Below are 15,708 nucleotides of genomic sequence, written 5' to 3'. Positions count from 1 at the left end.
ATAAATTTTTCTGTGGCTCTCCATTTAAGCTCCTTTCTACTTGGAGGCAGCACAATGGGTGTAAATCAGGATTGGGATTACTGTTTTCAGACTGCTGGTGTCTGGATAAGTGCCAAACAGCTTGTAGAGATATGCAGGAGGGTGAATAGAAGCTTGGTTAACTTTGTGCTCAGGAGCTCAGGAGAGCTTCCAGGACAGAACTAGAGCAATCACTGGCGATTTACAGAATGAAAAGGCAACAAGCCTGGGCTTGAGTGACGCACATTTGTTCTAACTATTCATGTGGACTTTAACCTCTTATCACAGCACTGTTGCACTTTAGTTTAAAAGCTTGATAAGAAGCATGAGGAGAATCTTTCCACCCTGGTTTAATTCTGTAGGGGCATTTAGTTATATAGGCTGTCCCCAGCTCTGAGATGACACCACTGGTAGCTGGGATGAGGTACAGAGCTCCCAAGCCAGCTGCTTAGTGGTTTGTGAGCATCACAGGCAGATAAATTTGGGGATGTCTCTGGTCTTCTACAAGATACAGCAAAGAGAATGGTGTCTGTGAAGCATGGTGGGAACTTGACTTGCCAGAATTGTACCCCCTGATTCTTGTCGAAAGGGGTAGTAAATGGTATATGCATTATTTAAATCTGCCTGTGCCCAACCCAAGATCACTGATGTGGTACCTGGGCTCCATGCCAGCTGTCTGAATGCTCAAGGGTGTGGTTTTTCAAATGTTTTATAAAAGAAACTCATTTTCTTTTCTACTCCAGAGGTTTATAGAACAGCTAGTAAAGTTATAGATAAAAGTAACCTCAGGGATACAGTGCATTTGGTTGTCAAATAGTCTTATAAATTACATGTGCTGGAAAACAATAAATGTAGAACAAAGGAAAAAATCTTCCTGGCAAACAGGAATGTGTGGAAGGAGAACAGCAGTCCAAGTTGGATGTGACCGTGTTCAGCAGATCCAAAGAGCATCAGAACAGTTTGCCTGACAACTCATCCCTGAGCCTCAAATCAGAGACTTCTCCCCTGCCTTTGCCATCAGGCCTGCTTGCTGCCCTCAACAGCAATTTAGACTGCAGGAAGGACAAGGAGGACAACAGTTACTTGTCTGTTGTCTGTGGTCGCTGTTCCTGAACCAATCCTGGCACTCAGGTATGTGCTGATGTTGGAAACCTCAAAAGCCGGAATAAATTCCTCTTGATTGAATGCTGCCGTCATGGACAGGTATGAACAAATACTCCCTTCTCATTCAGCCCTCCCTACCTGCATAAACCACACTCCAGTTGTAGCTACATCTACATTAATGGTTTAGGCATGCTTGGGAGTATTCCCTGGCACTGCAGCCAACTGGCATGGAGCGGCATGTACACACACTCTGTTCTTACTTTCCAAAATGGGGTGCCATACCCACGCTGCCTTTTGGGAACAGTTCTGGGCCTGTGCTGAGCTTCTGACCCCTACTTGGGAACTTTCTGGAAGGCACTAACTGAATTTGACACAGAATGCAGAAGCGTATAGTTAATGCTGTGTTTTCAGGTTCATCATTCAGTGAATAGAGAGATTTTTGGCATAGGCAAAGTCTAAAAAAGCATCACACTGTTGTTTTTTGCCAAGACCATCAATCTTTGAAGCACAGAAATTACTAATTTCCAAGAAGCCTTTAGTAAACCTGCATCCTCTGGAAGGGACTGCCAGCAATTGCCAAGCCCTACAAACAATTACAAAACCACAGCTGTGTGTGCGGGAAGGGAACAACAGCAAAACATCACACCAACAATCACTGCAGAGAAGCACGTGTAGCCCAGAAAGCCCTACAGAGTTTCAGGTAGAGAGCACATAAACCTAAGCCCTTGCAAAGCAGCACTGCTTTACTGCCAGCTTTCAAAGTGGTTGTACTGCGCAGTAGTGCACGGAGGACTTTAGCAACCCACTGTGTTAGTGAACAGTAGCTGTGTGTGTACCACAGAAAGCTAAAGCACTTTTTTTTGTTATTATTTTAACTACAGAAAAATTAGATGTCCTTCAAGGTGAGACTGTCTATCAAAGCACCTCAGCTTGTCCTCACTCAGCCACCAAACTGAGGGAAAGTTAAAGCCAAAATACATGTTTGTGAACCAGCTCCTCCTCACTTTGCAGTAGCACACCTGGGAAACCATGAAGTGCTTGCTGCTGCTGTTATATATATACACACGTAAATATGCACACACACACATACATATATATTCATATATTTTATATATGTACACATGCTTAGATGTGGCACCTCTGTGCTGCCTGAAAGAGTTGTGGTGGGACAGCAGTGGAGAGCGCTCTGTGAAAGTGCTCGCTTTATCAGTTGAGGGCATTGCCTGCTTTGAGAACAAGGAAATGTTTGCAGGCAGAAAAGTCAGCCTCAGGTGACCTAAGTGTCCCCCCCCCCCCCCGAAAGGTGAGATGTGACTTGTTCACGTTGCTGACTTTCTAACAACATCCATCTCTCTTCCAGGGAAGTTCAACAGGCAGTGATGGGACAGTTTGCAGTTAATTCCTGGGCATGAGTCATGGAGATTTTCAGCCTCCTAGTACAGACCACGCCAGGAACAAAGCAACTACTCCTGGAACAGCAAGGCAGCGCAGGTCCAACAAGGAAACTGGCATGCCTTCTGCAGGGCTGGGCCCCTCCCAAGCTTCCCCTATCCTTTCAGGAGCAAGAGTTGGAGGCAAAGGAGAGATCGTCTGGAATTTCCTCAAGATCATTTCCTGGAGACTTTTGTCCTGAGATTCCCATCTTGAGACACTGTGCTAGTATATCCATGGCTTGAGACTGATGAATACAATTTTGATAACAGTCTGGGTTCCGTGAACAGATTTTCAGATTAGCTTTACTAACATCCCAAAACCTATTTCCTATCTGCAAGCCCCTTTTGTGTCTGTTTACATCCACTTTCAGTTTTGATAATTGCATCTGAAATATAGGTATCAAAGCTGAAGCAGTTACATTTCATGAAAACAGGGTAGGAAAAATCATGTATTTTTTCCATCTCTGAGCATTAGCTACGTACACCCAATTTGCAAAAGTAATACTATTAACTGAAGACACAGGTTCAATTGTGTAATAAACCGCACATCTATTTTTTATGCCAAGTTATCACAAACTGTATGTATATGTTTGTTGCAGGTGAATTGTATTTCAAAGTAATAGGGCACTGCTATTCCATACTTTGCATATCTTTGATATACAGCATAGCACTGGAAAGAAAAACCTAGGTTGCTGTTAAAAAGTTAGGGCTAGAAATTTTGGTGATCAGTCTTTAAATAGTTGCTATTACCCTGAATATAACCCAGAAAAGTCTGTAATTTTCTCAGTGTTTTAAACTATCTCACCCTTGTAGTTGGGTGAAAGCCCCTGTAATTCCAACAGAAGAACTTGGATAGATGGCTACTACAGAAACTACGAGAATACCAGCATGGTATAGTCAAATCGACGAACTGAACAAGAGAGATGGTCTCTGTCTTGGATGGCAAGCCTCAGATGTGTGTCTTTAAGTTTGGTAGTGCCAGTTAATTAGCAATGGACATTTTTTTTCTCTTATTGGCTGTGGATGGAAACTCCCACGGCTGTAGGAGCAGCCCCAAAGTTTAAAAAGCCAAGGGAGCCTGTCTCTATTTAGCAGAGGCACAGTCCAAGCCAGAAGGTAAGTACTAGCTTTTCATAATTCCTTCTTGTTAAAATGTTGGAGCTACTGTTTATACCAGACATATTAAGACATCTGTTGAGGTAATGTAGATCCTCTGTTGTCTTTAGTTTGTGTACAAGGTAGGTTAAGCATGACTTGATTTTTACTTACTATTTGGAAGTTGTAGGGGAGAGAGAGGAGGAAGAAATAACCTTTTTTTAATTAGGAAGTGAATCCTGCAGTGTAACTCAGACCTGAAAAAGGGTGGCTGTAAACCACTGTTTACAGGGGAAGGGGAGGTGTGGGAAAGTCAAAGTGAGTGGGAGAGTGGAATGAAAGCCCCAAATGCAAGAGTGCTGTCTTCTGTGTCTGAGCGTGAAAGACGGTCCTTTCGGTATGCTGTATTCTGCTCTCAACTCCAGGATTAAAGGGCTCTTTACGCTGAATGTGGATAATGCTGTTCTTGAAAGTCCATCCTTTATTAAATGACTCTTACATAGCAGAGAAGCTTCTTCAAAGAAATTCAGGAGAAGCATGTCATTAAAGCTTACTAGGAAATAGGATGGAAATACAGAGTTTAGGCAAAAGCAGTAAAAACACTTGTACATAGGCACATCTCTTTCCATTCAGACTGGAAGTAACACTGATTTGTGGTTTTGCTTTGGAGCTGTGATGCTGTGAGTGTGTGACTGCAGCCAGGCAGTGTGAAATACCTTCGTGTTTGCCACCGAGCCCGAGGCTGCCTTTGCTGATGGGCGTAGGGCTCCACCAAGTCCTGAGCCAGATCTGCCCTCCTTGCGAATCTCAAGCGGTACCAGACAGGCAGAAGGGAGCAACTGAACTGAGCGGTAGGGGTGAGACACAGCTCCAGACTTGGACGCCTGCCTACAGGTGTCCATAGGGGAGCTATATCTGTCAGGTCCCTTTATAGCCCATGGAGATATTCAGTGGATCTAGAGATTGAGAAGACTACCAAAACTAAGCCTTTCTCTGTATCAGAAGCTTAGGGGTGATGGAGTTATCCTTCAATTGAAAAAAATGTAACTGATGGCAGATTTTGATTCTCTATTTGTCATTATTCTTTTCCCGTAGTTCAATGCTAGATAGAATTTCTTGTATGTGTAAAATGATTCCTAAAGCTTTTCAGTCCCTCAGCTTTTGTTATGTAAACAATACATGGATTGCATTTCATATATTTGGTATTGCAGGATTTTTTTTCTCCAACTATGAAAGCCAAAGTCTTATTTGCTAAAAGTTTCTGCACTTTACAATTTCGGGCAATGTGTGTTGAAATGATATGGATGTAACATGTTTGAAAAATATGATAATGTAAGAGGCAATATTTAGCTGTTGTAAACTACATAGATAAGCTGCACTCATACAGTGAAGACTATTCACATAACATATACAGAATCTAAAACAGCCACCGTCTTACAGGCAAAACACTGTAATTATCTGCATTTTAGAACTGGTAGTAATAATTTCACTTTTATGTATATTTGGATTATATTGTCTAAATTGCCAAAAATATCCTTAGTTATTGTAGTAACACAACTTGCTTCTTGCCGAAATTACTGAAGGAAGAATTCTCAATCTGATTATTCTTTAAAATCAAGTTTTTGCAAAGTACTTTTTATATATTCTTTGTTTTAAATACATTTAAAAAGCACTGTTACGTGAAGAAAACACATCACTAAAGCGCACTGAAACTAATTTGAATGGAAAATGCAATGTAGATGGAATCATGACCATGCAACAGGCTCAGCATTGCCAGCTTTGGTTTTTAGCTCTAAGAAAATCGGGATTGTTTGAAGAGTATATACATTTTTTTTTCAGTTAGGTATTCTACTCATTGGCTTCTGAGCCATTAGGACATGATTAGGATACTTGTTTTTGAGGGTTTTTTTTCTCTCAGTCCTGAGTGTATGATAGTAACATCTTTGTGAAGGGGGAATGCTAGTCCCATTTTTTTAAAATCAGGGCTGCACACCTGCTATTGCACATGGTGTAGGGAGAGGTATGCTCTGACGGCAAGCTTTGGACAGCCTCCCTGAGAGTGCCTACCAATGTCCCTGGGCATGCAGGGCATCCACAGCTCTGGGGACACTTGTGGGGGCCACCTGAAACCATATGGCCAGCTTCCAGGTCTGGTTTTAAGGGAGGCCTCAGGGCTGCCCTTAAGCACACACTATAGACAGTCAATAGGACTGTCAAAGCAGCTCAGCGTGTTTCAGGGAATAAAAAGAAAGATTAACAATTTGTTTGTTCCTACTTGGGGAAAGAATTGGATGATGGTTGAAGCTGCACAATACACTCCAGTATCTGCCAACCAAAGCTAGACAAACTTCAGCCTAGCAGTGAGGATGATTGCAATGAGGGTAACTGAAATAACTTCTCTGAGGATGTAGAAGGCTTTTTAGTGACTTTGTATAATTGTCTTAAAATGCAGCAAGGTTCCACCTGTAACTCTGCACTCATATTACTTGTTTAAACACATGTGTGTTTGCTTATAACCATAAAAAAGCTTCTTACTAGAACTAGGAAAGACTCTACAGATCTGCATATCTTTCCTTTCCCAGCACAGGCTGTGTGGTGTCACTGGTCCATCTCATGTTATCTTTTAAACCAGCTGAAGTGAGGCAAAGTGAGAGTAGAGGGGTTTTATTTCAAAATAATGGTATTTACACCAGCTTTATAAGATGCTCTTTTCTGCTTAATATTTTTCAGAGAACCAGGAACTTAGAAACATGTCTGGGAAGCCCAAGCTCATCTACTTCAATGGAAGAGGACGAATGGAGCCGGTCCGATGGCTGCTGGTGGCAGCCGGGGTGGAGGTGAGTCAACATTGAGCATGCTGCTCCAGACTAATGTTCTCACCGGACTCAGCAGTGAACAACTTAACATGCACACAGAGGCTAAATGGCTGTAAGATGCTGGCTAGATTCATTTGCACAGTAGAACTGGCCTGCATGTTTGACACTACCCTGTTTAATGACTAATGTTTGGGATACAAGCTCTGCAGAGTGAAGAATTTTATACAGCTATTATCAGCCATCTGCAGTAGTCATAAAGGTCAAAATGGAGAATTTTTTTAAAGGCTCCTAAATAATCTGAGTTTGCCAGCTGTGCAGAACCACCTTAACTCATATTTAGTTTATAGTTACTGTGTACAAAGGAAAGGATGTTGTTGGCTTATGAGTTCTAGGGGTGGTGTTGAAAATAGCTGATTTGGCTTGTGCTTCCCTTAGCACTGTCGTCTTCCTGCAGATATGTGTACTCTGTTTCTACCTGCATGTAGGTTATTTGTGAATCAGTTCACTGAGGCAGAAGTGGTCAAGCCCTCTGCTCCTCCTCAGCTGTGATCCTCGAGACATCTGCAGCCAAATAGTGCTGTTGGAGATCAGCTCATTATCTTTCACTTCACTAGGTCGTTCTGCTTGTGGTGACGTGCAGTCACTTACAGACAGAAAAGTTTGAAATAAAGCCATGCAACACTTTTCTTTGTTGTTTTTCAGTTTGAGGAAGTTTTTCTGGATACAAGAGAGCAGTATGTGAAGTTAATCAAAGGTAAGGATCTAAGGCCTGAAGCCTTCCCCATCAGAGTTGCTGCAGTTTAGCTAAATTTGTGGTTAAAATTATTTGATTTAAGCCAGTGCAAACCTCCAGGCAAATACACTTAACTCAGCTTGCATCTTGTAGCAGTTGTTTTCATTTGAAAAATAACCTAAATCCTAGTCTTGAGCATCCTGTTCTCTGTGGTGCCAAATAACTCCTATAGGCTAGGAGCCATAGCTTTCATGACTATGTCCATAGGAGTAAATTAAACAGGGCCAGGGAACACTCCTGTTCAGTGAAACTTCATTATCTGTGCCGTTGAATGGTTAGCATGGTCCCTGGCACACCTTGGCTCCAGGGCAAATAGCACTCTTCCAAGCAATTCCTAGGTGTGATTTGGGAGTAGGCCCGGGCAGGGCCCATTTCCAAGATGTCACTTAGACGTGGCCACCATGCTCTGTAGACAGAGAGTGTAGACTAGACTGAATGAGGCCAGCCGGTACCAGTAGCCTGGATGCACTGTTGAGTTCCCTAGTGCAGATGTACGTACCCCATTGTCATCAGTGTGACTAGAGTATCCTAAGCCTCGCAGAGATAAGTCTCTGAATTAATGGCCTGTGTCCTAATAACACCAAAATTCCCAGGAAAGTCTGTTTTCCATTGTGCCAGGTGCTGTCTGAATACACCAGTGACAAGCCTTTTCTTTATGTTGCAGACACTTACAGGAACATGTAATAAGCTAGCGCTGTACACACAAGTGACAGAAAAGTGGACACATGTAAAAAAGAATTTTCAGAGATTTAGTTACTAATACAGTATATGTTTTTAGTTGCAATTAGAGACAAGACAGCTGCTAAAGGAAGGAAGGGTGGGAGGAATAGTCAGCTGCTCAATTCCCAAGTCATAGCAGAGGTAGATTTGAAGGAAGATATGGTAGTACTTGCTCAGATGTTATAAGGGAGTTTTTACTACATGAAAGTATCGGTTGAGATGACTGGGGGGTGCTAAAGTCCAGGAATTTTTAGCAAGTTTTAGGCAGGGGTTGACATGACAATAAGGTATGAGGTTAGCTAAGCAGGATGAGCCTGAGCTATGAAGCTTCTCCCAGATAGAAAGATAGAGGTGGCCAGCAGAGAGACCTGTGGAAAGTCTGACATGGTCAAAGCAGCAAGCCACAAAGGCTTCATCTCAACGAAGGGGATGAGACCAGTTCCCAATGGCTGCATACCCCCAGCCATTGCTCTTAATTTTTGTCCAGAGGAAACTCAGTTGTGAACGCATCCCCAGTCTCCCGAGTAGGAGATCACCCTGTTGCCTGGGTGAGGAAGGAGGAGGCTGCAGGAGCACTGCTGAGGGCACCAGCCCCTTGCTTGACCTGCAACCCAAGGTGCTGAACAGAACCTGCTCAGCCGGCCAAAAAGAAAGCAGGCTGGGCTTGACAAGGCATACCGGGACACTTGAAGAAAGACTTGGCTGTGTTTTGGCTGCCTGGTCAGAGAGGCAAAGCTGTGTTTAAGGAAATTCTAAAGGTGAATTTTAAATTAACAAAAATCTCATGTCATGGGATGTTATGTGCAGTTTAAAGACACCAGATATAGCCCTGCACAAGATAGCTTACGTTTTGGAAGCTCAAAGCTGAATTTGCTTTTTGGAGCTAATTAATCCGGACGAAGTGGTGCAATCCCATATACTGTATCCAAACCATATCCAGAGAGCAGAATTATATGGTGATGAAAAGGGTAATAGAGTTTTATAAAGAAGATTGAAGGCTTTTTTTTTTTATTATTTTTTTTTAATACATACATAGAGAGAGATTAAGAGGCTGAGAACACAGAGAGAAAAGGCAGGTTTTAATCTAGTGGCTTTCAAAAGGACAAACTTGTTAGTCATCATGACAAAGAGAACTGTGGAACATTGCCAGCTGTGTTCAGCAGCACTGAGCAAGAATAACCCCATATTACCTTTCTTTCTTTCTCTCTCTCCCTCTCTCTCTCTCCCTCCCCCCCCCGCCTTTGTTTTTCTCCACCCTCTTGCCTATATGCCTGGGTTTAGGATGGCCTATTTTCAGACACCACTGCATTGTTAGAATAGTCCCAGACATGATTTTGGCCCATGCCAACTAGTGATCTTCTAAGCAATTCCCCAGCACTGTCCAAGATTAAGCCTGGGCCAGGAACTGTTCCCAGCTGGCAGTTTGCATATGGCCAGCTAGTCTGGAGGCCAAAAGAGTTTCATAGCGTCAGTATGGCCAGACCTGCATCCGTCAGCCCGAGAGCCAAGTAGCCGAACTCAACCTGTGCATCCACAGGTTGCCCATGTGTGAAAGTGGTATGGCTGGTGGCTCCCACCCAGCGTTCGTGTGCTCTGGGAGGCAGCATGTGTGACAGCCACATGTCGCTAGCGGAGACATCTTTTGTGTCAGAATGAATGAGATTTTTCTGAACCAAAGACAATGATTTGCAGTGCAGAGAAATTAGCAGATACAAATCTGCTGGTCTGCCTTCGTTATATGGAGCATGCCTGGTTTTGTGAAGTGATTCTCATAGCAAAGCCAGGAGGAACAGTTGTTTATGTACTACCAGTCATAAGTGAAATTCCTCTTTTCTGTAGATGAGAAACAAACCATGTTTTCTGTTTGCTGCATTACATTCTTTTGTCAAGAGCTAGGAAGTCAAATTCCATTTTTCATTTAGTGCATCTTTCTGCTGAAAAATATCTGGTCCCTGAATACCCATTATTCTTCCTATTCCACAGTGTTTCTCATAGACAGGGATCTTTTTACCAAATGATATTTTTTCCTCAATCTGCAGAGCTATATTTTCTTGGAAAGACATGAGGACATATGACCTTTCTACAAATATTTACCAGAAACAAACACAGGTTACTAATTGCCACAGAGTGGATTAATCTTTGAATTAAAGCTGCAAATTAATAATGTTGAATGACTGAAGGACCTTTGTTAATTCTAGGTTAGCAAAGTATTTTAATAGCTCTGTGGAGAAGAGAGCAGGAAAAAGTGCCTGTTAAAATGAACTGTTATACCTAGAAAAAGGATGCAATGAATGGATTATAACTGAGCAGTTAAATTATTACCTTTGAGCAATGCAAAGTGGCAGCTGCCTATTTGGATTTAGAGTTTTTGTTGTGACTTTAACAGGGCAGGATTGTTCCTTGGATGCCCTCAATGTGTAAAAGGAGGTGGGAATATCTCCAAGGGTAGCAAACTATAGCCCAGCAGAAAACTGGTCCAGAAAAGACTTACTTTGCTATGCTGAGTCTGCATACCAGCATATCTCCCTGAGCTGCATCACTGAAGGATCAGACAAATGTTCCTGCCAGCACCAGGAGAAAATGAGACTGTAAGGGCATGGGCTTGGGTGCATAATCTAAATAGGCTTCAGCTGTTGTGGAGTAACACTGAGGAGAGGCCTGTGATGGAAATCTATGGAGTAACTCACATGCCTACCCCTGCAGCGACTGTGTGAAACTTTAACAACATCCATTATCATGCTCACTGCCTCTAGGGCTGTAGCTCCATGAAGAAGCTGCTTCAAGTGGCCTGATCTCTTCCTTTATCCCAATAGCTCAGTCTTGCTCCAGTGCTACCCCTTTTAGTATTTCCACACATGTGTTTATGTGCCTGCCAGGGAAATGATCTGCATTCAAAGTAATTAGAATTGTTTTTTTCTGGTTCAGTTTTAACCCAGATCCTTACTCACATCTGGTGATTGGGTTTGAAACTACTGTTTAATCCTCTTCTGCCAGCACAAGATAGGATCTAGAAGCCCGGTGAGCAGCTAGCGTGGGGGCAGTGCCCATTCCCATCAGCCAGGGGAGGTCTGGAATAGGGGCAGGCTTACAAAGTAAGGGACCCATCTGCACTGTGACGACCTAGCTACAAAAGTGTGATGCAGACTAGTCAGTACTGGATCTTTCCCACAATGTTAGTTTACTGCATAGAGTTTAAGAGTTAGGGCATGACATCAGCAATCTCTGCTGCAAAAAGAAAGGCGCTCATTCACTTACTCTCCTGTAAAGCCAGAAGTCTGGGAGGGACTAATTAGCACCCTTCAACTTTCCATCCTAGATGGATCCCTGATGTTTCAGCAACTGCCACTGGTGGAGATCGATGGGATGAAGATGGTGCAGACCAGAGCCATCCTCAGCTACATAGCCGGGAAATACAATCTCTACGGGAAGGACTTGAAGGAGAGAGCCTTGTACTGTAACATATCCTTTCACTTAATAACCAATCTATTATTTGACATCTGAATTACATGTAATATACATGCAACAAAATCAGTCCTGTAAATTCAGCAAAATGAGTGAGAAAGGCTAACACAATAAAGAGCAAGCTCCCTAGCCTTTGCTTAGGTTTTAACCACTGCTTCTGAAATGCTGTTAAACAGAAAACAGCCTTTAGTCCTTTTAAAAAATATTTACCTTCAGTTTATATTTAGTTTTGGCTGTGCAAATCAGTACTACGGTGGTGGTATACAGGTCCTACACAGTTGCTCTAGTCAATTGTTGGATAACAGATGAAATAACTCACCTTTTCTTTCCTCTTGTCTTCTCCCACCAATAGCATTGACATGTATGTGGAGGGAATAACAGATCTGATGCACATGATTATGATGTTTCCTTTCTCTCCACCTGAGGCAAAGGAGAAAAATCTGGCCTTAATTATGGAGAGGGCAACACACAGGTATTTCCCAGTCTTTGAAAAGGTAAGTGCAAGTGAGGCTGAGCCTATAAACACGTGTTCTTACAAATATCAAAGCGTTTCTCCATAATAAGGACATGTCGATAGTGCAGGTTAGTTCCAAGTCCTCAGCTTTCTCAGCTCTCTCAAAGAAGGGGAAATACTGCAGGAAGTTTTCTCTATTTGCTGGCTTGTGTTGTCAGGTCTGTGGTACTTGAACACCTACAAAGCAAACAAAATAACATATTCTCAGCTTATACTGCAGATCTTTTCACTGAGGTAAAAACAGGCATCTCTGGTATTTTCTTTTCCTTGAGAAAAAATTTCCACACTTATTCTTGTTCAGAGCACATTTTTCTGCCATACTTAATTTTAGTTTGGACATTTTCATTAGCAGAATGCAAAAATCCCTTGAAAATAAATCAGAAATAAAATCTGAATTTGCTGCTTTAGTAAAACAACAGTTCTGTGTGTCTTGCTTTCAAAAATAACAAACCAAACCCATATGATTCAGGCAGTTACAATTCTGAACTGGCAACATTTCTCACTTTCGTAACATTCATCTAGTTTTGATGGGAAGCAATAATAAAGGTTGAACATCTTGGAAATTCTTATAAATACAATAAAATAATTCCCAAATGCAGGGATCCTGTTTGGCTAACTATCATAATTTTGCATTTCTAAGTTTGCTTTCTGGTTCAATATTGAACATAACTTTAAATGACATACATAAATGATAATTTTACAAATTCTTTGTGTTACTCTTTAATTTTGCCATTATACCTAGTTCTAATTCTACAATTGTTGATATATTGTCTACTTAAAGAGGCATTTTTGTCCCTGTTCCCAGTGCCTACCATTATTTATCATTACCAAGTGACTAAAGTTTGTAGTCTGTTTATTACAGGAGTTCAGATTTTCCTTCAGTTCAGTTTAACAGTTCTGAAGTGGTTTAGGCTGACAGTCTTCCAGCTAAAAACTCCTCCCTGAAATTTCAGACATAATTTACGTTCTGCTCTAAAGCTGTGCTGTGAGGCTTAGTTGCCAGTCACCAAATGTCATCCTCATCGGTAACCCACTTTGCCTTATATTCTACAGACTTTGAAACAGCATGGCCAAGACTTTCTTGTTGGCAACCGAGTCAGCTGGGCAGATGTTCAGCTGATAGAAGCCATTTTAGCAGTGGAGGAGAAAATCCCTGCTGTGCTGTTGGGGTTTGCCCAGTTGCAGGTAATTTTGTCATTGAACATCCAGGAACTATGCAGTACAAAGACCTCAAGGATTTCATGTGAGAGAAATTGTGAAGAGATTATCATGTCTCCATGCTATACAAATCAAGACTGTGGGGTCTCTGGGGAACTATCATCATCCAGATGTTTGTTCAACATGAAACACAATGGGGGCCGGATTCGATTGGTTTCATGTAAGACGCTGTGCTCCTAATCTTGCTCAGGCATATCCATCCCACTGAGTGGTATATACCTCCTCAGTAGAAACAAATTAGATATATACTTCCTCAGTAGGAATGAATCCATCCCAAGGGAATGATCTAAGCTGCCCTGTTCTCGTTTTCCTACTTCCTGTCAGTGGACGCTATCCAATGCTAGATAACAGATTAAGTGTGTGATATAGGTTGAAGTGTTAGAATTAGCTACAGTGTGTCTTTTTCTCCACTGCCTGGTATTACAATTTTGGGATCTCATTAACCTCACTTCACTTCTGACTTAAGTAGTGTGACTAGAGAATCGAGTCCTAGCATTTACCCACAATTTTCTTTTGATAATCAATTCTTAATACAATTAAGGACGAATTCTCTGTCTTTGTACCATGCTCAAAGTCTGAGAGTAAGCAGAGATGAGGCATTTCTGCTGTGAGATTTGGCCAAGAATCAGAAGTGCTCCAGATATGCAGCAGGGTATGGAGCACTGCATGGGTGGGCCTGAGGCATGAGCTGCAGGGGTCATAAAGAGTCGAGAGCCAAAGTGAACCCAAATATTCTCTGATGAAAAGAAGCAGATAGATAGTGTTCACTAATCCTCCCTTGTGCCTGTGGTCATGGTAATAAAGCAGCCCAAGCAATGCAAATTTTGTTTGAGGGTGCAAGACTTAAGGTCATGCATCTTTGTATTTACAAACTGTTAACTTGAGTGGTGCACTCAGAGACTTTGGCTTTAATCCCATTAACAAAAGAAACAAATCAGCACTAGATTATAGCTACATTTTCTACTTGGAACTGGTGAGAAAATGGTTGGGTTTCATTTTGTTTGTTTGTTTGTTTTTAATCTCAATGCTAACAGTTTAAGCCTGAATTTAATGTGACAAAATTAGGTACTTCAGCCACAAAGCAGGCAGCAGTTGCTGGCAGACTGTAATCCATTTACAGTTTTGAAGTCTCAGAGAATTCTAGCCTCCAGCTCCCATCTCCTGTGTTAACCACCAGGCATGGCCACTCCTCTGCTGAAGCCATGAAGCCATGAAGCCATTGATCTAGGGATGATGTCTTTCACTACCAGTAGAGAAACAGTTTCTGAAATTGGTGCTTACTTATTTCACAGTTTTTAATTTTCTTGCTCCTTCTTGTATTTCCCCCTTATCCTTCCAGTGCCTGTAAGGAAGAGGAAATTACGTTCATACATCTACCACCAAGAACTGGCTGTCATTTTTGGAAGCTCATCCCCTTAGTCACATTGTTAGCGGAGGTCCTGATGTATATGTTTGCTTAGCTACCCATGGGGTCTCTAGCTGCCCAAAATCTACATCAGCGTGTCCTCTCACGCTGTCCATATAGTGAGAGGTCTCAGGAAGCTTGACTCAGTTGTCTTAAAATAAGTATCTCTTGCCACTTGAGATGACCAAGCTTGCTCTTGTCCTAGTTCTGGCCTCCAGCCGCTGCTTCAGGAGGGGACAGAAGTCCTGTGTTATATCTGCCAACTCCATGCAGATCACTGGCTACCCAAATGTATAACAAATAGCACTAGAAGCCTCTACTGGACAACAAATTTGAACCTAGGATGCCTCCAGACATTCCACCCTCACCCATGCAATCCTGGAAGTGCTGGGACAGTGCAATGACAGTGGGCATGCTAAATGTAAACAGAGCTCAGATACTTACATAGAGTGGTAAAAATGGAAATGATGTTGTTAACATGTCTTGTGGTTTGCCGACAATGTAGCTGGCACTATTAGAACCAGCAATGGAAAAAGAAGGTCATGAGCTTGGTTAGTGTACATGTAGCATTAAAGTATAATCCCGCCCGCTCTCAGATATTGAATTCTCACCTTCAGTTTTTTCAGGTAACAAGAGATTAAGATATTATTCTCCAATACTGCTTTCACTGATACGAGCAGACTTTATGCAGGAGCTGGGTCCTTCTCCTGATGAACAGAGGAAAGTGCACAGATAACGCAAGTTATCAATGTTGGGATCTCTCTTCTGTCAGCCAGGGGAAGTCATTGTTCTGCACAAGCAGCTGTGCTTATTTCTGGAGTAGTTGGAACTTATCCTTTACTCTGTTTCTATTTTTCAGGCTTTTAAAACAAGAATGAGCAACATGCCTGCAATTAAGAAATTTCTGCAGCCTGGCAGCCCAAGGAAACCTCCTCCAGATGACCATTATGTAGCAACTGTGCTGAAAGTCTTGACGGACGAATGGAGTCCACATTAACCTCAGTAAGGCCCAAAATATTTTAAAAAGCCCTAAAGCAAGTAGGCAGCTCAGTAAATTACTACTGTTACAGTTAAAACCAATTGTAAAAAGAATTATAAAGTGAAATAAAACATACCGATTATTCTGGCAA

The 15,708-nt window shown here is 42.1% G+C and overlaps 1 protein-coding gene across 1 annotated transcript; it reads left to right on the top strand.

Annotated features, from left to right (window-relative positions):
* The first annotated feature begins 3,600 nt into the window (after nucleotides 1-3,600).
* LOC112984894 (glutathione S-transferase-like) lies at nucleotides 3,601-15,708 on the top strand. The gene is made up of 7 exons (XM_026103087.2): nucleotides 3,601-3,671; nucleotides 6,381-6,487; nucleotides 7,169-7,220; nucleotides 11,296-11,428; nucleotides 11,794-11,935; nucleotides 13,009-13,140; nucleotides 15,438-15,708. The coding sequence occupies exons 2-7, from the start codon at nucleotides 6,401-6,403 to the stop codon at nucleotides 15,573-15,575; spliced, it is 684 nt and encodes a 227-aa protein (XP_025958872.1). The 5' UTR covers nucleotides 3,601-3,671; nucleotides 6,381-6,400; the 3' UTR covers nucleotides 15,576-15,708.

The sequence above is a fragment of the Dromaius novaehollandiae genome, chromosome 3 (assembly GCF_036370855.1).
Source record: "Dromaius novaehollandiae isolate bDroNov1 chromosome 3, bDroNov1.hap1, whole genome shotgun sequence".
In the NCBI taxonomy this organism is placed as follows: Eukaryota; Metazoa; Chordata; class Aves; order Casuariiformes; family Dromaiidae; genus Dromaius; species Dromaius novaehollandiae.
The sequence above is the reverse complement of the archived record's forward strand: the minus strand, read 5'-3'. Positions and strand labels throughout refer to the sequence as shown.

Coding starts and splice junctions, on each gene's coding strand:
- LOC112984894 (XM_026103087.2), top strand. CDS start 6,401: ATGTCTGGGAAGCCCAAGCTCATCTACTTCAATGGAAGAGGACGAATG. Junction 7,221..11,295: donor GTATGTGAAGTTAATCAAAG/GTAAGGATCTAA, acceptor TTTCCATCCTAG/ATGGATCCCTGATGTTTCAG. Junction 13,141..15,437: donor TGGGGTTTGCCCAGTTGCAG/GTAATTTTGTCA, acceptor TCTATTTTTCAG/GCTTTTAAAACAAGAATGAG.